The following is a 27,590-nucleotide window of genomic DNA, read 5'->3' on the forward strand; positions in this document are numbered from 1 at the left end:
CATAAATACAGCTCCACTGTAACTCTCTGCAATTTCTGCAGAACAGGTATAAAGTCAGTGAAGGGTTTTCATAGTGATTAAGTGTATATAAAATTTCCCTCACATGCTAAAACACCTTCTTCTGCAGTTGCTTCATTCTTGGAAAATGGTAAGTTAATTCCACAGACAACAAAGGCAGGCCACATGCAGCAAAAAGCCTCAGACTTTCAGAGATGTCCTTATTGCACATGGGTGGACAAGGTAACCTACATATGCAGTTTCAGCAGGACTGCAACTCTAGAAAGCCACATGTCCACTGTTTGCAGTCAGGGAAGACCTAGTAAAACCACCAGCTGCCCAGGTATTCTGGAAAAATACATGAAATCCTAAAGAACATGGAAAAATCCTGTAAGCATCATCCATCTCAGGATCATCCATCTCAGGATCCTCCTTTTCAGTACTAATACACAGCTTTAGGTGAATTGATCAGATACAAACATCATATATTCACTGTAAACAAACAGTATGTCTGCACTGCATCAGCAAGTTTGCTGTTGCAGCATAAGATTTAAAGAGGAAAAGCCTCCCCAAAACCAGGCAAGGTCCTTGTATATATTCAAATGTTCACCACTAATTGTAGAAGTAGCACTATACAAATAGGAACAAGGCTCTGTCAAGATTATTCCACATAACTGAGGAGATGACATAACACATTTTCACTTTATGACAAAGAACTGCTGTCCTGAACAAGAATTGCCAAACCACCACCATTATCTCTGTATTTGAGGAAATGGTGACAGATAGAGGAAATCATTCAGAAGAGACTCCAGTCCTGGTGCATAGGCTTGTAATCCTTGGAAGTACTTCTAATAGGATTAGCTGCTGAATCTTTTTCTGATGTGGCATCAGCCTGTGCTCCTGCTCATTTCTAGGTGTCTGACAGGCTCTTCTACCTATTCCAGCTAATGATGACCTCACTTCAGTTATTCACATTTTTACCATTATACAGCATGACTTACATGCTTGGACAAGAATTCCTCTATGCTTATAAAGCTTCTACTACCAAAAAATTCTGCAATGTATTCAGTAACACAGGTTGTCAGAAGCAGACAGCAGCATAGCTAACCAGTGCATTCTCCAACTTGGCTGGCACCAAACCACTATCTGGTACCATCTGGAAGCTGTTGAGCTCCCATAATGTTTGCACACATCTGGCCTTTTTGACAGCTCAGAAAGACCAGATGTGATTACCTGCTTCTGAACATGCAGACATGTTGCATAGCTGTAGAGATGCTATGGACCAAAATGCTGCTTTCAGTTTTAGAAAAACCTGTAAGTATTCATAATGAATACAAGAGTTAGTCACAGTACTTATTGCAGCTGAAGATAATGTACATTGGCACCCACGATGCAACCTCAGGTGTTCTGCCAGTGTGTGACACATGTTTATTCAGGGTTTACTCAACCACAAGATCTGGAATCCAAAGGAAAATTCCCCTCCTCTCCCATCTCCCATACTGAATTCTTCCTTTTAATTCTCAGTAGTACAATCTGGCTTTTAGTAACCAACTAAGGTTTGTTTTTTTTTAACAAATACTTTGCCATAATGTGTACACAGCACATGAACAAGGCACTGCACTGCAATGCAATACCTAATCTTTTGCCATAGCATAATACTGTCATGTGTTTTACATAGGTTCTGAGTTTGCAACCCAAGGCTGGGCAATTCTCTGCTGCCCAAAGTACACGTGGAACAGAAGATCCAAGCAGTGTTTTAAGCAGGCTAACAATTATACAATTCCCTTCAACTACTGGCATGGAAAGTAATGACCAGGCTTGTTCCTCCTCACCATCTATTATGACAAATTTCTGTTTACTTCTGCCAACAGAACAGTGACTTCTAGGCACTCTTCCTTGGTAGGCAGGAGGGAAAGATGCACCAGCTCTGTAAGGGAGGAGTGGTGTGAAGTGCTCATTGCACACTGACAAATAAGGTCATCCAGGCGTGCACAGTAGTTTCATTAGGTTTGCTGCTCTGAAGGATTTTGTAGCTTTTGTTGTACATAATCATATCAGGAAGAAATTAAACTACCTAAGCTGGTTTTGCTTGTAAGAGTCCTGTTATCCCTGCAAGTGCTCTGAACCAGGCCCATTTGATACCCTCATCATTCTGTTTTTCATCTTCACTTTCTTAAATCGCACATGATTACTGTCCTTATAATGCCATATATGACATGCTTACTCATCTGCATTGCTTTGGCATTATTATTAGAGACTAATCCACTGGAGTATTATTGAAATGCTCAATATCAGAACAACCCTGGGACTTCATTTCCAATCCAACATGCAACCACATCTGTACATGCTATTCCCCAACTAATGCAAGGTCAGTCTCTGTTTCCTAGTTAAGACAATGCTATGTTACAATTTGAGGGTAAAAAATCAAACTACTTCATGTATCACCTCACTCATAATTCATTACTTATGCCAACCAGCAAGCTCCTAATTAGTTAGAAGTCTCTGGAGTCTGTTCTTTCCTACACGAACTCCCACAAGGGTAATAATATTAGCATAGTCGGCATCTGAAGGGAAAGCACAGAATTTATTTCCAGACTTCTTATGAATTCACACTTGGACTTGCCTTCCCTCAGCCTATGGAGGGAAGGGTCTTGGGACTGCCTCAGGACTTCCATTGCTGTTGCAAGGACAATCCCAGGTACATGTCTGTCCATGCTGCACCAAACACTCTACAGCTTTCTTGGCATCACCTACCTCCGGAATGGGGCTCAGGAATCCCGCTGAATCATGGAGATGGCTTGGCAAGGGGAGCACAAATATGCACACAAGCAGACATAAGATGAAAAAGAAAGGTTTCTGCTCCAAACAGCTTCCTTTAGATCTCCAGCTCTGTAAGCATACACAGCTGAATTCTAAAGAAAACATTACACTGCTGCTGTTTTCTCAGCTGCTGGTCTGGATGCTTCTCTCAGGCTTGCTGTTGCAATATCCTGACTGTGTGTGCCTGACTTGCAGCTGGATCAGCTGGTGCATTAACACTGTGACCTGCCCTGCAGCCTGGAGGACTACAGGGATACTCAATGTAGCACAAGACAGCTTCAAAGATAAAGCTGATGCTCAAGTTCAAGACTGGGTAAATCTTACTGTGAGAAGATGAATACATGGAACAACTTGCAAATAGGTAAAATTAAAGAAACACCATGACCAATTTTTCTTCAATAATAACAGAAACATAGTAAAGCTTCTACTATTTTATACAGGAGCAGACTTCTTGTCCTCTTCCACTCTTTGGTGTATATAAATAGTATCTTTCAATAAATAAACAGCATGGAAAAGAAATTCTCATGAGACTTATGAACTTGGAATATATTCACTTCTTCAAAAAGAAAACAATACTAAATGACAGAAGAGATTTTTTCACAGAAAAAAATATTTGAAAGCTGAGAAAACTCAGTCAAAATTATTATATTTTCGAAATTACTACAATTTTATATCTTAATGTACATATTAAAGTAAAACTCAAAAATATTTGCCTTCATTTCAGATATTGAGGCCATTCTGTGAAAATGTCATTTTAAAACCCAAAAAAATGTCTAAAATCTACACAATCAGGTCAAGTACTTGCTTCTATTCTCCACCTAGTGAATAAGTTTGTTAAGTGCAGCTGGAACAGGGCATAAATGGAACTGAACATAAAAGTAAAAAAAACCCCAAACCTGCTGTTATTGACATTTTCCTACCAAAACCATATATAATTAAAAAGTAAGTAATTGGTAAGTTTGCTGAAAATATAGTGAATACTGCCCTGGAATGGATTTTCCCTTGTATGTCAGCAGAAATTCTGAAGAGAAAACATTTTGCTTTACATCCCAGTAGGTATCTCACAGCTTAATAAGAAATCACATAAAGTCAATTTTTTGGGAACAGATAGCAGTTTGTTATGGTGGAAACATCACATTTACTCGGTGTTTCAAGTCCTGTGGGTATGTGTATTTCTCTTAGTGTGACAAGAAGGATGTCAAGAGATGATGAACAGCCCATTCCTTGTTGCCCTTTTCCTCACTGGCTGTCACTAACTTCTAAACCACCTAAATTTCTATCAAAAACAAACAAAACCACATCAATTAGGAGAGCCTGAAGACATGAAGCTGGCCACAACCTGCCCTGTGGCCTCCCCTCCAGCCTGTGGAGGGACAATCCCCAAACCAGTCCTAATTCAGAAGCAAGCAACCCACAGTGGAAGACAAACTGGTACAGGGTGCAGCAGAGCACATCTACAAGGCACAACACACCGTAGTTGTCAACAACACTGTAGATTTAAAACTCTGCCAATGCAGGCTGCCTTGGGTCAGCAGCCAGGTTAATCTGCATAAATATACAGGTGAAATGTTGTACCGTTTTCAGAGAAAGCAAAGGAGAAAGGCAAGGCTAAGACACTTGCAAAAAACTGCCTAAAACAGATTCAGTTTACACTGACACCTGTTCTGGTTGTGTACAAGGCATTAGATGATCTCCATTTTATCTTTTTTTTTTTTTTTTCTTTTTTTTTTTCCCCAGATCTAAGAGCATCTACAAGATGACTTTGCCATTGCAAAAATATTACCTAAATCCAAATACCTTCCACCAGTGCTTATAGACTAGAAAAAGTCTGCCTAGCCTAGGCATGACACAGAAAAGGAAATAAGGGTATTTTATGATCCCTCACAAGCAGTGATATACAGGACATGATCACATAATTCACTGAAAACACCAGGCCTGCAGGACACAGTGGCACAGTTCACACCTGGGTTCATTGGTTGCCTGTCTAAAATGAGCTTAGCTCTTGTGCTATTTGGTTTTGGGTACATTTTTCATATTCACTGAATCCTTGGCAGCCAACACTCTCTAAATTCCAACTGAGGCATTCAACAAAGGAGGTCTTCAATTTAACCACAAATGTAAGCATTATATTTTAAATTCTGTTTCTAACTAAAATATCAGAATTCAATACAAATATCCCAAGCCTGAAAGTCAAATAACCACCAGAAAGCCAGCTGCAGACAAAAAAAAAAAAAAAAAAGGGCTCTTAATTCTTAATGAAAGAACGTCACCAATTTCTTAATGGAAGAGTACTGAAAGAAATATATATGACACCATTATCAATGCACACTACAATAACTTCACTAATTACATTTTAGGAGTGAACAATGACTGAAGTAAACCATTATTACCTTCCCAGGGCTTAACATTTGCATCCCACAGCCTACAGTGCAGCCCCAGTGCTTTTCCAGCAGCAGCACAGCCATGCTAGCAATGGCACATGCTCAAAGGACAACATCCTGCTTGCACCTGAATCCACTCCTTGAAGACAGGAGTACTAGACAACATTCACCAGAAAATAAAAATAAGTGTGGCATGGTATAAAATCAGTTTTCATACTAAAGAAGCTTCACACAGAAAAGACAAGAATGATCTCTGTGAAGTCAAATTACAAAGTATGGCTTCATATGAGGGTGCAAAAAAAAGCTGCTTTTAACTTAGAGGAAAAAGTGGTCCATGGCAGCAGCTGTGTAAGAAGCAGAGAGGTTCCTCCAGGCTAACTGTGGCAGATACGCAGACTAAACCAAGAGATGGATGGTCACATGTCTAGATACTTTTTCAAGCCAGACAAGTGCTGGTGAGGAAACAACAGGCTTTTTGGTCCTCTAGACAGTCCTACTTGAAAAAATTTCACACTGAGAGCATTTTCAAGCATTCTTTGTTTTGGTTTTTTTTTTTTTTACCCTTGTATTTGCAACTGAATTGCACAATAGTGCCAGAAAACAAAATGAGAACACATGTCGATACTCCAAATCCTCCCAAATATTCCAAGTACTATCCACCTAAAATCATTCACAACATTAATTTGACAGATATTGTGCAAAGAGATCAATGTGAGTTATCTTAATACTCACATGATGGCATTTAATTCTTCTGAGAGCTGAGTCTATTAGGAATTTCTGTCAGTGAACACTTCTGAATTCTTTTCTCTGAACTTTTTTTCTTTACATCAAGGATTGGAAAAATCAGACTAAACACAATCATTCCCTATTTATAATCCCTGAGCAGAGAAATTCAACTGGAGGAAAAACTATTTAAAAAAATTATAAAACATTAAAATATTTAGCTTCAATAAATATAAATGCTTTAATTCTTTATTACTGTACGACTATCCAGATTTAGTTAAATCACAAAAACAAAACCTTTTCTTGTATTATTATCTAAAAAAAAAAAAAAATTATCCCTAACATGCCACCTTGCCGTGGGGTTGGAATAAAGATGCAGCGCAAACTAGAACTTGCTCAATGATGCAGTCTAGTAAAAGCACATTTATTCCTTAAGCTAGCTGCGAAGTTCTAGTGTTTTCATCAATGGTTCTCTTTCAGAGAAAACCTACATGTATCTACAATATCCACTGATCACTTGAAAATCTGCAATCATCAACTTCCTTATCTTCAGATGAGGACTAGTTCCACCTTGAGGTGGAATAGTGCCTCCACCTTGAAGGACTTGCTATGTTTCAGAAAGTTCAAGCATTTTTTTGCTTCCTCATTATCTATGATGGCAGTCAAATTCCTGAACATCTGTTGGATCCAGAGCAGCTCACTAAACTGTCAAGGTGGAGCTTTATGAAGCAAAGACATTGGAAGGTAAAAACAAGAACAGTGAAGAAGCACTTGATGGTCTCAACCTTCACCTCTTCAGCAGATATTGCAGGGCTTTCCAGAGCTCAAAATTCCATGCTTCCACACCATATCATTGTTAGCTTGGGTGTAGAATGGGTAGTAGAAGGTACTTTTGAGCTGAAGGTTATGCCCATAGTTATCTCAAATTTATATCTTCCACATGAAACAAGTATCTCCTTTTGAAAATTTTGATCATGCAATAAGCAACAAAATCTTAAACTGAAGAATGGCTTGTGAATCAGCAGTGCAACCCTGATCTGCTCAGCTTGTCTCTGTTGACAATAGTGATGAAGAAAGGATAGAGCCCCATGACATTAGTCTTTTCTACATTTCTGTCTGAAATGGATAAGGGCTTCATTAACCCTCCTTTGCTAGTAGAAACCCTACTGCGCAGAACAGCACAGAACTTAGACACTAATTTAGATTTATAAAACTTTTTCCCATAATTATGATGAATTCACCTCCAAATTCCTCTTAATTTCTTTTTAATGAGAAATTAACGCCAAGAAAACTCTTGATAATTTGCGCTTCTTTACACTCATGTGTCACTACTCACAAAAACACAGCCTAACTGTTGCAGTTCCTCCGCTTTCTACAGTTACCAAAATGGATCAGGCAGGATTGATTACAGGACTGATTGCATTTGTGCATTTCAAAGCAGGAAAGAACCACTGAAAACAATTCTTGCCCTCATCACCTGAGTGAGACAAGCAGAGAAACTTGATATGGTGGTATCTCCACCTATAGACTACCTTTTAGAAAGATATCCAGTGTGACTTTGAAAGCTTTGAAAGTGATGAAAATTCTGCTACATGTGTAGATAATGTCTATCTGATTTGGGAGTAGACAAACCTTCAAGACAAAGATCTCAATATAGAAAACCATTATTACATTCAGGATATCCCTTTGATGCAGAACTGTGACCTCCAATCAAATAATATCTTAATCTTTTTTCTCTTTTAGATTAAGAACTGTCTGAACTGCTTAGGTTTTTGCTACTTAAGACATGGTTTGCCACAACGTTTTAACATCTTGTTGCTACCAGGTAAATTTTAGCAATAGCGTCATTAAATCACATTTCTCCATTTGAGCTGTCGTGTATTTTTCCTGACATACCTTGCATTGCCTCTTATGATCTATAGTTGCTATATAATGTAACATTTTAGTTAACACAAGACAATGGTTTTCCTTTTTGTGACATGAAGATAGATCATTAGTGTCATTTGCAAAACCAAAGCAGTAAGGATAAGAAAAGGATATAGTAATGGTGTCCTCCTTTTTAGAAAAACTATCATTCATGTATTCAAACAGTGGGTAGTGAATTTTAAAGTACTTGAAACTTGGAGGAATGGGACTGCATAACTTTTTGTAGTACACAGATTAAGGAACAGATATTTAAGTTTTTAGGTGTCATATGACTGTAGAACAAATACACCTGGATGACATGCACACCCTGTCTTTCTGCTTGGTAGTATTGAAGGAGACTCAGCTGACAGATGACAAAAGGGTTTATCAAAGTCTCTGTGTAGAAGATCAGGCTACCCTTGAGAAAATGAGATATGGATGACAAAAATGAGAAATATGGGAAATGTGAGTGAACGCTTCTCACACATTTTACCTTTTGTCCTTTGTGCTCAGTGACCGCTGAGATCTTTACGGTTTGCTTACTCTTCACCTTTGTGGAAAACCCCAACCCAGAAATGCTGACCTCTGGAAGATGGTAGCTCAAAATCAGGCTGGATGAATGCATTGCTACAAATGGTTTAAAAAGTGATCTGTCAATGACTCATTCTTTTTGCGTGCTTCAATCTAAAGTTACAAGGATGGCTTAGGCGGCAATTTAATGTGCAACCTGACAAACAGGATGCACTGTTTTTTTACTAAGTTTTTATAAGAAAAAAAATAAGTGCCTGTGTCAAAAAGATTATTAACTTACTCAATATTCAAGATGAAGAAAAAAATGCAGTTAAAGCCAGTGAAAAAGGAGGGTTAATGAACTGTAAAATAAGCTAGTGGCTTATATTAAAATACACCAAATCACAGAAATAGTTATGACTTTAGATGTCAATAAGCATTTAAGATCCACAAGAATTTACTATTCCTGTAAAGGAAGTGTGCCAACATGGGAGGAAAAAGGGGAGAAAAAGAAAAGGAATAATTCAGGCATTTCTGGGCTGCTAACCTGTGTTCTGGAACAATCTAATCAATCTCTGCGCTTATTCCCTGAAGTTTAATGTATGCATAATGAACTAATGGCAAAGAGGGATGAAGACAGATGCCTTCATTTGCATGAACTAGCTTATTAGATAGTCAAGCTTGCTGAACAAATCACTGCAGTGAAACAGTAAAATACCCAGCTGCAAGAATCTACCTATGTGATTTCTTTTTTTATCTAAATTGTCACCATATCCCATTAAATTAGCACAGAAACTGAGATGGCATCATATTAGCACATAGTGACATTGTACACACTAGCCTGTGAGACGAGGAACATTTCACATTCTTCAGGTCACTTCAAGCAGGTGTTTGCAGGTTTTTGTAAAAATCTAAATGTGACATCAACGTAAGAGGTTATATTATCCCAGAGCTGCCTCATTATTATGTATAGGAAAAAGACTTTCCTCTGTCAAACTTCAAAACATGATGTAAGTTTCACAGGAAAGTTTTTTGTTTTTTCTTTCAACGTTTATTCTCCAGAAACTTTGGGTGAAAAGGAACAAAGGTTACACTTACCTTCCTCTCCAAAAACATGAAGACCTGCTAACTGTATATTCTGGTTCACCTCTACTTCAAAAACACATCTTGTCTGTTGGGTCTATTGCTACGTCCTTCTCTTCTTTCAGTGACCAAGAGGTTAAAACAGACAGGAAAATGTTTATATGGATTGAAGAAATAGCTAAAATCTTCAAATAGACTGAAACAGACAAAGATTCAGCTAAATAGTACTGCCTGTAGGCTTTAATGACATCTTTCATTCCAAGCAAAGTGCAATGTACAGAATCTCAACTAGGATGCAAATGAGAAAACTGCTAACACAACTCAAAGCATGCTTGTTGAAAATACTTCTTTTAAAGTGTGATTGCCTGTGAAAAAGAGCTGACTCTTAATAAAGGCTGTGCTTAAACAGAAGAAAACTGAGCATGAGAGCACTTCTTCAGGTTGCTGACTCCACGCAAACAATTCACAAGATGTGTTTGTCTCTGTTTTTTTTTTTTTTTCTCCTTTGCTTTTAAAGGATATACTGGCAGCATTTTAAAAGAAAATATTTAAATTCTAAATTATTTTAAATTTACAAAAATCCCTTAAGGAACTTAGCAGGCCTTTCTCAATACAAAGGCTTCAGCACAGAGATCTTCCACTATCATTGAGCGTAAAATTTGCTAATCAGACCTAGACAAAAAGTTATGGAATTTTTACATTTCATATGGTTCCAGGTTGGTATAAAACTTTGCTAAGTTACACAAACAAGTGCAGTCTGAAATTTTTTTCCTCTCCACATAAATCAATATGGGGTGTTTTTGAAATAAACAAACTTCTGCTCCCTGTGGTCTTACAAAATGTCTGTAAGATAGCCTTCGCTCCAGTTTTTCTTTCCCTTCTTGATTTACCAAAGGTTGCAACAGGTGGGTCGTAATATTTTCCTTAGTGAAGACCCAGAGCTTATGATGAAGACAATCAGCTTAATGTTAGCTGCTACAATCTCATAAGACTGTTTGGTATGGATTTGAGTTTATAATGCTTAATTTTAAGTATATATGCATTAGAAAAAAGATGATGCCCTGATATCTTCTGATTCCCATGTTTTGACTACTGGTCAATGATAATTTTATAGGGTAGTAGATATATTAAAATTTGCAGTGGATCAGCAAATAAAATGTTCTAGTCTCTACTCCAATTTTATACACAGAGAAAACTGGGACTATAAAATGTATTTACAACTTGTCAAAAATAGTCCAATTTCCCCAATACCCTTAACCAGGCCATGAAAAGCACATCTTACCATACATTATAATCATATCCAGCTATCTTCCTCATTGGCTAGCACTTAAACTAGACTGACTTAAACAGCTTTCCCATTATTTTCTGTGGTGTGTGATTAAGTAAGTCAAGCTTTGAGATTGGATAGATGTTCCCAACCACTATATGCTCTCTATTGCACCATTACCTTTTGTTAGTGGCTAAGGAAAAAGTCCTTGGCTTTTAATAGCCTCATCAGTTACATACCATTGTTATCATAAAATTGCAAAAGTTTCTTATTCGGCACCTGGGTTTGTAGCTACAAGTTTGTAATGACTTTCAAATATATTTGCTAAACTTTGAATTCCAGAAATAAATCGGAAATCTTTCTGAAAGAGAACACTTTTAGTCCCATGTGAGTACGTTAAATACAAGTTATTTAGAAATTATTAACTGTACTGTAGCATTTTTATTCTTGATAGATTTGGTCCATTTTGTTGCAGTCTTGGCATAATGGCGTGATTTTCCTGTACAACCTCTATTAATTTTTACTTCTCACTTTCCTCTACAGAAGCAATATTTTGGGGTTCAAGAGTCACGTTGTGTTATCAGGTATGATCACTCATCATTTGGCAGTGATATCTAAAATTCAGCTCTAACATATCTCATTTGTCCATGACATTGTGTCTTTAGTATCTCAAAGGTCAATGTTCATTTTCTATATCATTTATCCAACAAGTATTCAGGGTCACAGTGTCATCTAATATAGGAAGAAGGTCTTGGCAGAATCTTGTCTCACAGTTGACTATTAAGCTGGGCTCGTTTTGCTTCACCAATAAAATCAATTAGCATTGAAGACTGACATTTGTTCCTGCTCGGACTGATATTCACAGTGTCCTTCTACCAATGTTTTCTGTGAATAAGAGCAATGAAATTTCCTGTCTCTGGCCTTGTTGCTATTTTCCCCTATTAAAATATTCCTTGTTTTGCTTTCTTGTACTCTTTTCAGGTTGGTAATAAGGGAGACTTTACCGAAGAGCCTTCTTTATGTGTTTATTCACGTAACATCAGTGGATTCCCCAAACTACACAGACATAAAGTGAGACTGATATCTGCAATTTGGACAGGGACAATAAATAAATAAAAAAGACTATCTGCATGCTCCTAGCCTGTATATCACCTACAAACTTAAAAAAGTACCTTACTCTACCAATATAAAAGATGTGAATGGATGTGTGCACCTATATATAAAGAACCCCAACAGGTGCCCAGTAAATTAATTACAAAATTGAAGTTGCCAAAAAGTTATTTGGAAACTCTCCCAGGTGATCAAACCTCTCACTGGCCAGAATCACTAATACAAACCATGAATATATAAAGAAGACAGTTTAACACAACAGTACTTAGTACACCTTCTTGTGTCAGTGGAGTAGTGACTGTCACTCAGATGCTTTTTCTCCTTCTTCTGACACAATTCTCCAAGATTATTAGTAACAAAAGAGAGGACAGGAAAGCAATGAAAGAGTTTTCACAATAGTTAAAGGAAAATGCCTGGGAGGAAAGACCCCTGAAGCACAACTTGATTATTTTAACCAAGGGAAGATTAAATGGTGATTTCATAGTGAAGTGCCTATAAAGGATGAGGTGAATTTTGATGAAAAACAACTCTTTCTTATAAATGAGGTGAAGCTGAACCTGCTATGCTAAAAATAAATGCAGTGAGTCTAACCACAAAAGGTTGTGATGGGTTTTGAATAGATTGAATGTCCTTCTAAAATTTAATTCAAATACAAGTTGATATACAAATTCCAGGAAGCTGTAAGATTAGATAGGACAGACAAAATACCTCTTTTGGCCCCAGAAATTCACAACAAATACACTGAAACTCGAACAGACAAGACTTTTGTTCTTACCACTGCACTTTTAAATATCAAGGAAACAAAAGCTAGTTTGCACTTGTTATAATAAACTTCTTGTCTTCCAGATGCTGCACAAACCAAACTTCTTTTATTCTACACTATGAAGCATGCCATTACATCTCTGTCTGCCCCATGTACCATGGATGTGATGTGGAAGACACATGAGCACAATAATCTCTTTTCTCTTTTGAGTGTAAGAAATGAATGGAAAGCATGAAAATGCTATAAGGCAAACAAGCAACGAAACCTCTTCTCCATCCTCCATACAAAATACTTTGACCCATTTCATACTGGCAAAATGGACATAGAATTTTATAGCAACAAAAAATAATTTAAGATTTTTGTGTATAAATCAGGCTGTAGAGTGAGAATGAGCAGCTTTGATCCACTGATACAGTTGAAAAGAAGAGGCAATACTATCCAGATCTGGGGTAGCATATTTTGGTGTTATCTTTCTGGATGGCATATTATTTCCTTGCTATTTTCATGCCCTGAAATGATAATCACTGAAGAAACTGAAAGATATATTTAAAAAACCCTGAACAGATGGAAATCATGCATTAAGTCCTTTAAAGAGGTATTAGAAATTATATTAGGAACATTAAAACCATCAAGTTAATTATCTATAACTGTAAGATAAAAAGAAATTATTAAGTGCAAAAAGACTCAAGCAGGCAAATTATTAAAAAAATTATCCCAAACTTCTCAGATGAGCAAACTTTCCAGACCTTAAAAGAACAAGCCCAGATTTTGTTTGCTAGTCATATGCTTCTGTCTACAGATTTGTGCAACACAAGACTTTTGAAAGAAAGCAATGCTCTCCTGAGTCAGATCAACACCTCATCTAATCCTGCTCCATCTTGGAAAGAAAGAAAATGAGGTTTAGGGACAGCATGAGAGCCAGCCTACTTTGCCCAGTCTGGTCCTGCCACAGTTCCTTGACATCCAGTAGTGTCACATTAGAGAGTACAATGCTTCTCAGTCTTTTGAATATTTACATATGGAGCACTTGGCAATTAACTTATTCCGTCTCTTCTGAATGCACTGATACAGTTCTGTACACACAGATTTATTGCTTGCTCTTCCTCTCTAGAGATACTGGATCCATGAGTATCTCAACATAATGGTGTAGAAATAATTTTTGCTGTTGAATACACATTCTTCCTCCAATACTGGACTGAAAGCGGTACAGAAAAGAATGTTTAAATAGATTTCCACTCAGAGAAAAATATATTGCATGAAAATTTTTTAATACATTTCCTTACTTCTGAACAGAGTGAGCATTCCTTCTGAATCTTCTTCTCATGTACTATCAATTTTTCTGAAGACACCCCCTTTTCTTGCCCAAAGAAAGCCCAGCTGTGCTATCCTCTGAAAATGCAGTCATTTTTTAAGAGGTTAATACTCAATTTTAGCTTCTGTTACCCAGAAGAACCTCTAGTAGCTGTAATAGGTTGCTGTATTCCACAAGGGACAGTCAGTCCGGTTTCAAAAAGTTTTACAACTTCTTGTAGACAGCAGTGCTGTTTGGAATGGCAAGTTTTATGCTCAGCCAGGAAGGACCACAATCAGTTGCACAATCCCAGCGTTACAAATCTCCCTCTGCTTGGCACCTCCTTCCATGACCTTTTAAGAGCATATGGTATTCCTCCCTCTTTCCATGCTCCCACCTAGTCCAGTGTCCCTTTCAGAGACTGTCTCCATGCTGCTATTTCAAACCTAGTCTTGACCATCTTTCTTTTTCTCCTTGTTTCCGTCTCCTCACATGTCCACTACACCATGCTTCCTCTTCTAACTGAAACCTTTAAAGGAGAATAAATGTTTCAACAGACATCACCAACACTGGTAAAAATGAACAAAACCAACCATCACAAGGGCAATTTCCCTTTGTGGAGCTTAGAGAGAATGCCAGAATTGTGCAGGAAAACAATTGTCCTGGAAGATGGGACCCCCAACCTCAGGAGATGCACTGATGCTTCCTAGCCTATTTTCAGGTTCTAAGCTCCACTGAAAAATCCTGTGGTATCACCACAACTGGAAGGCAGGTGCTAGGGATTAGTGCTTCAAACTAGCAAATGGCCAGAGGAGTACATGCACATGTACACACTGCGAGCACATTTGCTACGTACATAACAATTTGCTCAGAACTGCCCATCCCTGCCCCAAAATGTGGATGCAAGAGCTAAACTGCTGAGACAGTTTTTTTAATGATGTTATAGATGATATATGGTATATCATCCTGTGCTACATATAGCTAAACTGATTTTTCTGGGAAAAAAAATGCAGCTGCAATACATTAATACATTTTATTTCAAAGGCTGAAGGTTGGCAAAACTATATGAAATTAAATCCAAATATGCATGAATGAAGGTGTTTGGTACCATCAGCAGTAAAACCTGCTCCTGGCTGTGTGAATAGCAAAAATCATTTCAAGTCAGGTAAATTTTCAGACCTTGAATCAGTTGGGTATTTGAAAAAGTGCACGTTCCTTGTGCACAGTACTGCTCTTAATACATTTTCTCCTTCATGGTAAAAGGAGTCAAATGAGACTGTCCTCTATTCTAATCCTTTTTAGTATTGAAAAACACCAGCATGTAGCAGACCTGTAAAGAATATGTATAAATAAATCATCAGCAATCTCAATTAGGTAACAACTCAGTGACCTTTGTCAATTTTCTACAAGAGACAAATTTCTTTTGTGTTTATCTGTGTATGAAACATGAATGACATATGAAGTCCTTCCAACAAAGTTATTTTGATGAAAAGGAGGAAGGACAAGAAAGAAATCTTCAGGAATAAACATGTGAAAGCAAATTCAGAAATTTTCAATGTCAGTGGGAAGGAAAAGACATATAGCTCTGCAGCTGCTTCACAGACCATTTGGTAAACCTCCAGCAGGTTAAACAAACACACAGGGAAGCCTGTAAATGATACAGCAACTGGAGCCTCTCATCAAACATGAAAATCAGCAAATGACTTTGCAGATATAATAAACACCTCAAGTGCAGAAAAGCTTACTAGCCTGTGATCTGCATTTCACAGGTCAGAACGTTTGCTTCTGCTCGGAAATCACCCAAGATCGTTACCATAATAACTGTGACTGCAGAGGTTACAGCTAATGGATTTCTAAATGCTTAAAATCTCTTCAGTGGCATTTTGTGCTGATTTTTAAAAGTACATAGTAAAAGTAAGTGTCTATGAGAAAAATGCAAATTGAGGGAAAAAAGTGCTTTTGTAGACACATATTTGAATTTCCTAACCCAGCTTTTACTGATACACGTTTTATTTTCAAGTCTTATTTCTGCAATGCATTCTTTTTTATCACCATGAGAACTATGAAAAAGGTTGGGGATGATTTTGACAGGTTTTCTCAGGCAGATCATGCTCTTACTCTGCAAAACCAGTTAGCCAATGAAGACTATTTCACATTTTGATGGGGGATGAAGGATTAGGTAACACAGTGCTGCATCTGTGACATCAGAGTGCTTCTGAAATCTGAGGGAAGCTGAAGTTAAAGGCAAGGCAGGTTTCTTTTGAAAAGGATGAAAAAAATGACTGAGGACTGCACAAGTCAGGCAACATTGCTTGCGAAGGTGGCTGCACTGTAGCAAATGATGCAAGGAGATCTGCTGATGTTAGGAGCACTCTGTCAAAAAAAAGGGATCGTTTAAATCTCCTGCAGTTTTACTCAGCAGAGGAGCCTGAAGGAATTGGACCAAGTTAACCGTGGCATGAGAACAGCTGCTTTTGAACACTCACTGTCTTGCCAATGCCATATTAACCACCATGGAAAACAAAACTGGCTCTGGAGCAGTGTTTGCACACAGGTAAACACGTACCCCCAGGGATGCATCATCCGTCTGTCACATCTGTCAGTCCCTGGGAACCTGGCACAGATGTTAAGAGCTGAGCTACAGGAATAACCTGGGAGCCATCTCCCTCCCGAGCAGTGTCACTTAATGGAACTTAGATCCCAGGATCACTTCAAAAGTCGAATTTTTTTTTCAATCAATGTGGATTTTTTTTTTAGAAACCCTTTTATCTCCCCATCTTACTTTCCAGATTTCTCACTTTTCTTCTGAGATTATCTTGCAACAGAAAATTAATGCACTCCATCTATGCAGTACAGAACTTTTCCTCATTTAAATTGAGGCACAGCACAGATGATCTTAAATCCAGTTAATACAATTCTATATTGGCAACTCAGTGACATCATAACTGGATCACATGTTCTGGCTTTAATTTAGACTGGATCCTGGAATTTTTGGGTTTTTTATATATATACACACATATACAGATATATATAAATTTAATTACTTTCTTGTTTCTTCACAACCTCTGCTTGCTGATAGTAATTTTCTGATAGTATATTTAAACAGATTTAAACAGACAGTATATTTAAACAGATATTTAAACAGACATTTCCAGACGTACAAAAGCCCAAGAATCATAGTGAAGAAAGAAGAAGGGTCTTTAAAATTCTTCAGCTTCCACCTGACCTACATTTGAGTTCATCGGCTGTGGGTAGTAGACAAACCCCTCAGGAAAGCCAGATTTGATGCAGCTTGAGACAGAATATGAGCATTTGCTGCACAGCGGGCCGTGGGCCAGAGAGGGGGAAAAAAAGGCATACCTCTGTATTTTTGTAAATAGCTCCTCTATGTGTTCAGAGCCAAGGACCAGATGAAAACTGCCTTACTGCTTTCTAATGACATTTACATTGTGTATTTAAATATTACAGAGCCTGAAAATTCCCAGGATGTTAATTATTGGTTTTATTACAATAATTTAGTATTTCATAGCTTCTCTTAGGAATATTTTGTGTCCTAAGCAATTATTGAGGACACTACATCACACAGCAATTACTTTTTTAGTATCAGCTCTGTAAATATTATCTTTTCAAGGCATTTTAAGCTTCTTTGATTTGCATGTGCTCCCTTCTAGCTAAGCAGTTCAAAATTCAGCCTACCCTAAAATTATGTTTGTTTAACATTTTATTTTTGCATTAAAATCCTGTTACCAAGCTCCCCCCAAACAAGGCTGGAAACCATCTACTAACTGCAATTCCAGATCTTGCGCCACTGCAGAGGATGTGCTCAGGGCTGTACATTCACTCTATTTTCCCTCCAGTTGGATGGCTACCCTTGCTTCTGAGATCAAACACTGCTCAGAAATACAAAACCTGTATTACAGCATGCTTCAAAGAATCAGGTAGTGTGGAAAGAAAGTGCAGTTTTACACATGTACAAAGGAACTGAAAGATCTAGTTGCTTTAATTTCAGACTTTAAAGTCTTCACAATTTTCCTTCAGAGCACAGTGACCTATTTTAATAACTGACCTGTTAGTACCTCCCTGCAGCCATGTACAAAACTTGCAAATGACAAATAATTATTTAAAAAAAACTGATTAGAGAGGAAAAGAGGCTCCTGTTGTTGGAGAAAACCTCAAAAGAATTATTTAAACATCTAGGTTTGGTCTTTTCCTGTTTGCCTCTGCAAAGGTTTGCATGCACTCACTCCATAAATGCAGATAATTTGCTTGTTCAGCAGATTAGCTATCACTGTGGAGTAGAAAGTGGCTGGAATGAGACTTGGGAAGGCTCCTGTGGGTCCCAGAGGCAGGCAGAGCTGGAGCACAAGGGTTACATGGCAGGTGAAACAACAGTGGCTTGGACAACACGGTGAGGACCAGACTTCAAGGGCTTTCTGCTAGGTGTGGTGAGCAGAAGGCAGGCAGCTGTGTTACTCTTCTGTCCCAGACAACAGGAAAACTCCTCTCTTTGAGGAAATATTTCCTCTACTCTTTGTTATTTGGTGCCCGTTTCTTGAACAAGAATTTACTTAGGAAAGACACAGCTCACAACTGCAATCGTCCTAAGCCAAACAAAATCTCAGAATTCACAATTGATTCAAATAGCTCTCCCAGTGAATAGTTCACACTACAGCTCTTCTGAGCCCTTGACTACTTCAGACAATGAGACAGAAGTCTGAGACAGTGCACATGTCTAGGTCAGTAGACAGAAGCATGGATTTCTAATTTTTTAAAAATGTAATGCCAACTAGATTGAGCACAGATTCACTTTTCCCAAAAAAAAAAAAAAAAAAAAAACAACAAAAATGAAACACTGAGAAGCTGAAACATTTCACCTCAAAAAAACTGTGGTGTTTTTTACTTTTTTTTTTTTTTGAGTAATGGTAAGTTTTAAGACTCAATAAAAATATGGACTAAAAGCAAAATGAAACTTTTTTTGCAGATTCCATGAAATATTTTAATCAGTCTTAAATTTATGGTGTCTTATTCTCAGTTCACAAAGCAATAATTTTTATTCTTGTGTCAGGTCACTTTGTTCCCTTCCATGCTCCCAGTTTTCAGTAAGTGAATTGAAAACAAAGAAATAGATGTATAAAATGAACAGTCTGCACATCATTACAGTTGACTGATCTACCTAAGCTGTTAAAACAGATAAGAGGGCATTGGATTTTAGTTTGGAAATCATGGGAACAGCTATTCAGCCTGTCCATATTCAGGACAGCACAGGAACATGCTTATCTTGAACTAAATGTTAAGGTCTCCTTGACTTCAAAGTGCCTCTTTAACAGTGCCATCAGCCCTTGAGATTGTATCAGTGCCACAGGAATAGTTGATGTGCTTTTTAAAGCTCCTGCAGGAATAAGCAATCCCAGGAATGACACTTTTGGCTCACCTGCTACTGAGCCAACACTTCCCTTGGCTGGGCACTGCTTGGACCCTTGGCAAATCAGGAAAGCTCAGCCCAGAACTCAAGGGAACTATGTCCATCTAAACCTAGGGATTCAAGAGGCTGCCTATCAAATACCTTAATTTTAAATTACAGTTGTTTTTAACTGCATCTATGATCGTGAGGGAACAGTCTAACCCACGACTTCTGAAACACATTGTTTTCATTGATGTGCCTTAACACTAGTCCTGACAGTTTCTCCAGTGGAGCTTGGAACCTGAGCACAACATACTCGCTCCTTGGCTTCCTTAAGGACACGGTAGCAATAAGGGTTCATTATATTCTGCTTGACAGTCTAAATTTAACAATTTAGAGGGGAAAATCTGTTTGTTTCTGACTGCAAGCTGCTTCTCATGCTAGCATTACCTCAAGTCTTACTTTTAAGTTAAGAAATTCTGACTGTGAAGCTACGTAACGTTTCAAACAATCATGTATATATAACTGTACCTAAACACCTACACATATGCAAAATAACGTCCATGTTTCAAACTGCATTACATTAATGCATATAATTTTAATTAACTATTATTTCAGCAATTCTGTAAATCCCTTTGAAAGGATCTGTTGCTTTTTGATTTTGCACCATGTGAAGACATGGTAAATATGACATGTAGTCTCATCACATGAATTATGCATTCTGCATCCCAAATAAGCAGGTTCTGCTCCAGGGAGATGCTTAATCCATTCCTTCCTTCTGGGGATGAAAGAAATTAAACTCAGTGCACTGATCTCACAGTATGTGCTCATTTGACTTTAATTATAAAATGATTATTTCAACATTTTTTCCTGTAAAATAAACCAAGCCTGAGCTCCATGTAACCTCTACAGAATTACATTACTTCTCTGTGCACTCAGTCAGTGCTCATCAATACTGCTCTTTCAATACAGTTTCACATGGAAGGGTAAAGCCCACCTCCAGAGGTTTGCAGCTGGTATAGCAGTTTCAGGCCTCGCAGCAACAAAAGCTCGCCTTTTTGATAGCTGCCAAAAGGATGGAACAGTGAAACCCTTTAAAGTGAATTCAAATGTCATGAGAAGGAACTTTCACCAGACACAGGGAGATGCCACGATCCCATTACCAAGCTGGAAGATTTACACCTCACATTCTGTGTATTTTCACTAGTATTTTTTTTCACAGACTGTCCAAACCTGTGCAAAACTCTGCATACAATCATTTATCTAGCTAAAAGCCAGAAGTTTTCCCTTGCCTAATTCAACAGGCAGAGCATTCCTTGGGAATAGAACATCTGCTGTCCATGTCTTAGGACTGACAGAGCATCAAGTGGAATAGACAGCTGTACTGTCAAAGGTACTCCCATGCTTCAAGCTTGAAAAACTAGCAGTTCATAAATGTGATGTGTTATCAGGCATACCATCTGGGGGAATAGAAATGAATGCTTTCCATATAGGATAAAATCTCCATGTAAGGATTACTGACAGTAACTCCAGCTGACATGTTCCCACCCAGGTCCAGCAGAATTTACTGGGTTCACTGCACCACACCTTCCAACTCAAAAGCTATTTGGAGCTGACCTACATAATGTCAGAAGGGTGATCCTGCTCCCAAGCAAAAGCAGCTGTTCTGCTTCTGGTCTTGTACTAATTAATGCTACTAGTTAATAGTGAACCTCCTACTGCCAAATAAAGCTGGCTAGCTGGGATGCTTCTGTACCTCTGCCCAGCCTCATCCATAATGTGAATAAAATGCTCACACAGAAGCAAGAATAGAAGCTATTCACAAGGTGCTACCTCACATACAAAACATGGTGTCAAGTGATGTAAACGTTTATAGGTTATTTTCAGAAACTTCAGTCAACTCCTAAATGTTCAAGTTAATTCTCAAAATAATGCTTAGTTTTGCAATGCCTTTTGTGTATCTAAACCCACAATATCCATTGTGTTACAATGAGAATTTGCTAAGGTATGAATAATTTTAAATATAATTTTTAAAATATCCAACCAGCTCAATCTCATTTATTCTTTGGAGGTCCTAAGGTCTAGAGATGGAACAAGGCATTCAGATAAATGTCATCACTATATTAAAAGCTGAAGAATATACATAAGCATAGATCAGCTGTTTTCAGAACACCTGGAATACAGCAAAGCACATCTCACCAAACACTTGTATTATCTCCCTGAATTAACTGTGACTTATGCAAAGCACAGAGTAAAAGTTTATCCGCAATGCTGTCAAAAACTCCAGAATGTGCATAAAAATTGTAAAAAAAATCAAAATAAATGGTAATTAGTCATGATAACTATTACTCTACACTTGAAATTCCTAATCTTATCAGATACTCTGAAGAAAAATTGTACCAGTACATTTTCATCAAGCTTTCTCTTTAAAGAACACAAGCAAAAATTATCAGGAGTCCTCAAAATGTTATGTGAAACCACAAACTTCAGCCTGTTCTCAGACCTTACCTTAAGTGTTTTATAAATACAGTAATGACACTATAAATGATAACAACTAAGATCACAGCAAAAAAACCCAAAAGGTTGAATACTTTCAAGGCCATAAATATTACTGACCTATGAGCTACAGCATTACCTGAAAAGCACCATATGGAGGTCTTCATTCACTCTGAAGAACAATGAATATCAATTTGTATTGACTTGTATAAAAAAGACCTGGTTGATGTTTGTATAATTAAATATTTTCTTAGAAGAATAACTCCACACTGGATGCTGTACTTGTGTCTTTTCACAATGGTTATGATCTTTATGATTCTACCATAAAAATAACAATTTTTAAATCCCTATGGTGTTTTCAAGAATGAACACGAATGTTCATTATAAGTAATACTAAATAAGGCAGCTTGCTCTCTCTCATGCATAGAAACATAGAAACATGCACACAAAGCATCTACAAAATGTCCTTTGGCTGTTCACTACAGCTGTTGGGATGAAATCTGAGCCTAGCAGTGGCAAGGTCTGAGCTCCATCCTCCATCCACAGACTCTCTGTGGGCTGTGTGTCTTTGTTCAATAACAAAGCCACTTAGCACAGGCAATATTAACCATTAGAGGGTGGGTGACATGACCTCACATCTGCTGATTTCTATTACAATGCATCTTCCTTTCGAGTCAGAGGTTACTGTGCTTGAGGTGAGAACAGTAACATCAGTAATTCCACCTGAGTGCACCCTAGGTCAGCATTCATTTGTTTTCATTAAAAGGTCTCTAAATACTACTTGAGGTGAAAATCCCTTTAGATTGCTGCATAATATGTATGTCAAACTTGTACGTATATCAGACTTGTCTGAAGTCATTAGAAGAGACACAGGTGTAAAGATCACTTTAACTAACCATTGATCTAATGGTCCAGCTTTGTGCGATGCAATGACATAAAAGACAAGGATGGACAAGCATTTCTGCATGTGGCAGAAAATCACATGAAGACAAGAACTCTGGCAGAGTGTTTCTCTGTTAGATTTCTGAGCCTGGCTGATGAGTAGTGGAAAATATGAGCTAATCTCCCTCTAGTATCGAAACCAGATAGCAAAGAACAGATTTCAGAGGGTCTGAAAATATATGAGCCTCTGATGAAAAGGTGATTATGCTCAGTGTCTCAAATCGGCTGCGAAAGACAGAGATATGGGGATATTCTTCACAGCAAAAGCTTGAGGCAACCTAACTGTGGGAACTTCTTACAGCTCTCTTGGAACTTTCCTTATAAAGTTGCTTGATAGCAACTGTAATACATTTGCTTTTTATAACTAGTTGAATTTTGATTAGTATTACCTTGCTGTTCAAAAACAAGTTAGGTGTTACAAAAAGCAAAGCAAGTCTTACCTGGAATACTCTGTCTCCTCACAGACAGTGCTCCATCAGGTGCCTTTGCCTGGTTTGCAGATTTTGTGTAAGGACTCTCATCTAAACAGAAACAAGCAACACCTCCAGTTACTGTTAAATATAATGTTAAATCCAACATTTTTTTATCCAGATACTGTATGAACTAGCAGAGCAGATCGCAAGAGATGCTGTGAGCCAGATGAAGATGGGTATTTCTAAATGCTGAGTCAATGCTCAGTGTCATGTTTAGGCTCAATGACAAAGGCTCTGAATAGGAGAGCTGAAAAGGATGTGCCAAAAGTCAGATTGGAGGTAACACATATTGATGACAGGCCTGATATACAAAGGCTTTTTCAGGTTTAATATAGTGATAGAAATTGTCCTTTTCTCGTGTTTAGAAGCTTCGTGTGTCAAAGACTTGAATGGCAGAGGCACTGTCCCTGCTCAGGCGTAAAAGGCTTCCAGAAGCTTTTGAATATTCTGTCTGGGAAGATGCACTCCTTTTCCTTTAGGATCTGTCAGTGGGTGATTCCTTTTCCTTTGTAATAACTGACTGGGGAAAACATCAGAAAGCTGTTGCCAAACAGGCTAGGCACATTTGTGCCTCAAGAACAGCACTGTACCTGTCTAAATAGGAAGCTATGTGGAACACCTACTGATCAACTTCAGTGTATAAAAGACCACTAATAGTGGGATGAGCAGATGAGTCACCAATTAGAGACAGCATTAGGCAGAAAAGTGAGTCACTTCTACATCCCTCTTAAGAGCAGAATGATGGTAAGGAAAAAAATCAACTATATTGTAGCTTTGAAAAGGACAAGCTATAAGTGCAGGAAAGAAATGTGAATAAAAGAAGAAATAGTATATGCATTTTATCATTTCAATCAAAAGAAGACTCAGAAGAAATCAGGCTTCTGCCTTGCCCTCCCTTTAATTGAGTGCTCAAAGACTTTGAAGTGTCACAAATCTTTCTGTTTGCATATTTTCCTTCAGATTGCAAATGACTGATGCATTTATAGCATGTGCATGAATACATGCTTAAATACTGATCAATGAGTAGAGGAATCAAAGACTACATTATCTGTTATAGCATCCTCAGATCAAACAGACCCATATAAACTTTTTCTGGAGGACCATCTTTTCAGCTGACACTCTTGACAGTATAATCCTTCTTTGCTGATTGCACTCTTTACATCTGGTGAGGTCTCAAACTCCTTTAGAAACTTGCATCAAAGACAGCAGTCCGTTTTTATACCAGTGAGATAAGGGTTTGGTTAGCATAATTTAATTTAAAATCAGGTCTCAAAGAAGTGACTGAAAGAGCTGGTTATCCTTTAGAACCAGAACTTCTGTAATGAAGTCTGCTACCATTAGGCAGTTGCAACAACAAAAAGCTTAAATTAGTTAAAAAGGAAAAAAAAAGGAAAAGGCAAAATAATTACTTATAGCCACGAACCTTGATGAAAATACAGCAACTAGTGAAGAACATGTATTGGTAAAATAGCACAACAGCCAATATAATTGTGTTTTCTACAGTAAACTGAACTGCAATTGTTTTAGGACTACAGTGTTACAAGTGGAAGATTAACAGGCTTGATTATGCTACACGCTAGTACAAACACCAGGAAAATAAAGCTGCCAGATACAGGAAATAGAGAAGCATGGAAAAAATATTAACATGGATCTAGGTACGTAATTTAAGAAAAAGATATGTAAAGCCTTATCCTTCCATTTGAGGTAAGTTGATAAGCTAATATTATTGCATATGTAGAATATATGCCCCCTCATTAAAGAAAAAAAAATATAGTAAGACTGAACTAAAGCTTCTGAAAGAAGTAGCATTTATATTTTTTCTTTTCACAGCAGAAGCACTACTGAGCTTGAACTCAAGGCTGAAGACAAAGAAAGCGAACATGTGACTTAAATGTCCTATCCATTACTACTTAGTTGCAGCTGCTGAACATGACAGCAGATAGTGTGAGTCACACACATTTTTCTATTAAAAAGTGGGCAGGAAACAATACAATTTCTCTATAACTGATGGATAGTGATGACTTCTGGGCTCTATTTGACTGTATGCTCTACCTAGGAAAAATCTATTTACAGAACAAAACAGTCCTTTCCAAGTCAGACTTCTTACATGCAAATTATTGTCATCAGATTGAGGGAGAGGAAAAAAGGAAAGAAGAATTTTCACTACTAGACTTTTTCCACTGAATCTTTGCCATGGAGCTAATGAGTAAATCTCCACTCTCATGGTGGATGATTTTCCCAATATTGCACTGGACTAGGAGTACCTGTGGTTATTCTGAGTTCAGAACACAGAAGTCGTCTGCAAATCTTTCTGGTTAACATCACCAATGAGAGGAGGGGACTGCACATTCAAATACTTACTAGGGAGCCCGAGCAAAAATGTTTTCTACATAATAACTGGTAGATGTGAAAGTAACTAAGACTACACAGGTGAGTAAGCTAGTATTTTAATTGAAGCCTATTATACCTGAAAGTTTATATGGGGTGGGTACTGTAGGCATGAAATTGCATTACATTTCTTAATCAGCTCACAGATTCTGGTAGCAAAACAAAGGGTCCAAAAAGTTTCTTCATAAACTTCTGAAACCCCATAAATGCAAAATATACCCTATTATTATTGGGAAAGAACAATGGACTTGTAAGCTGCTCTCAGGACTGGAAAGAATTTTCTTCCAACGCCCTTTTAACAGTAAAATCAGACTGAAACATAACTAGAAATAGGTATGAAGGACGCCAAGAAGCAAAGGACAACAAACACAACCAACTGTACAAAGAGTTCCTATTGAGTCTTACTGAGATGCTTAACTGAGACAGGAAAGAGCAAAATAAAGATCAGACAAATGCAGAAATACATGTCACCCTAAAGAAGCCAGAGAGACAAGGAAGTCCTGAGAGCCCTGAAATGTCAGACACCATTCATGGTGCCCCAAATGAAAAAATCTGTTTGTACGTACTAACAAAGTTGCATGAGCAGCCACAAGAATTTATCATCAAATTAAAATTTCTTTATGCTTTTATCCACTCTGTAGTTAGCAGGGAGTGTCTTAAAAATGCAAAAATGTCTTATGACAGCACTGCCTAGGGGGATTTGTAGGAGAGTTTTGTATTACCAGCAATGAGAGACTTGGAGATGAAACTCAATTCAGCAAGCCAACACACAGAAAAAGCAAAGGGGCAAAAGGATATGAAGCATTCCCTGCCCCCAGACAGGAGATAATAACTCAGTATCAGGAAAAACTGTGATGTATTTTAAGACACCACACATACAAAGAAGAGGGAGAAACAGGCTAGATTCAGAAACATAAATCTCACCTATTTACACCCCTAGAAGTAGCATATCATCAGCAGGCAGTGAGCCACAGTCCATAAGGAACTCACAGGCCAAACTGCATCGCCCAAAGCACAGCAATGCCTTCCCCTGGACACACAGCTGCAAACCCTGCCACTCTGCATGGACTCTAGTCTGCTTCTGAAGGAATGCTCCACAGGTGGCCACATTCCCTACCAGCTTAGCTACACCCATCCACTTGTGCAGCTGCTTTTGATACACTGCTGGCTTTTTTTCCTCTCATAATTCCCTCTGGCTAAAAAATCAGACAACTTAGAGTAAACGATTTCAGCTCGTCAGTAGGTCGCACAAAGGTGTCGGCTGTGCCAGCAGATCTCTTCACTCAGTGCCTACAGGAAACCGACCCTCCTACGCTGTTAAGAGGCAGGGGTCATTTCCACCAAATTCATACTTTGCATGTTTCTTACAGCTGTAAATGTGCAATAGTGAAAGATGTACACTATGTTAATTCATTCCTTCTTGGCAGAACACAAGTGATAATCTCAGAGGTGACACCTTGCAGATTATTTGGATTCTTAACCAGCAAAACAAAATTACATTTTTGTCTTCTCCTTTTACTTGTCCTCATGAAACAGTCCTGAATACCAGTAACAGGCACTTACACACCATCCTTTCAAAGCCCTGTATACTATTAAATACTACAAAGATAATATTCAAGTGGACAGGCAAGTCCTACTGCTTACAGCTATTACTGTAGGTTTATTGCCTTTTGCTTGTGTGGTAGATAAACAGCTTTTTTTGCACTTTCCTTCCTATTTTTAACCTGATGGCATCTCTATCCTGTAACTGAATGATTCATTCTCTGGTGTTAGGGACCATGCTGTGACCCATTTATATAATTCTGTGTTGCTTTTAATATACAGGTGTGTGGTATCTGTCCAAGACTAACGGCTCTAAAGAGTGTAAGAAAGAACAGAGATGTAACCCCAGAAAGATTACACATGAGACAATGTGTACAGATACTGTGTACAGATATCTGAAGTGCCTGGTGCTGTGTCAGCAAAATGACCATACGACATCATTAGATATTTGCTGTATTTAGTTTAACATCCTTTGAAGGATACCAACTGGAGGCACAT

The 27,590-nt window shown here is 37.9% G+C and overlaps 1 protein-coding gene across 5 annotated transcripts in view; it reads right to left on the bottom strand.

Annotated features, from left to right (window-relative positions):
- The window catches only part of GRIP1 (glutamate receptor interacting protein 1), a 210,344-nt gene that overhangs the window by 76,288 nt on the left and 106,466 nt on the right, over window positions 1–27,590 (bottom strand). For all 5 annotated transcript variants that reach the window (XM_041465593.1, XM_041465592.1, XM_041465595.1 and 2 more), the window contains exon 2: window positions 23,130–23,210. In XM_041465593.1, coding sequence (XP_041321527.1) covers window positions 23,130–23,210 — 81 coding nt within the window. The remainder of the gene's footprint in view (window positions 1–23,129; window positions 23,211–27,590) is intronic.

Source organism: Pyrgilauda ruficollis, unplaced genomic scaffold (genome assembly GCF_017590135.1).
Source record: "Pyrgilauda ruficollis isolate IOZ18807 unplaced genomic scaffold, ASM1759013v1 scaffold19, whole genome shotgun sequence".
Taxonomy (NCBI): Eukaryota; Metazoa; Chordata; class Aves; order Passeriformes; family Passeridae; genus Pyrgilauda; species Pyrgilauda ruficollis.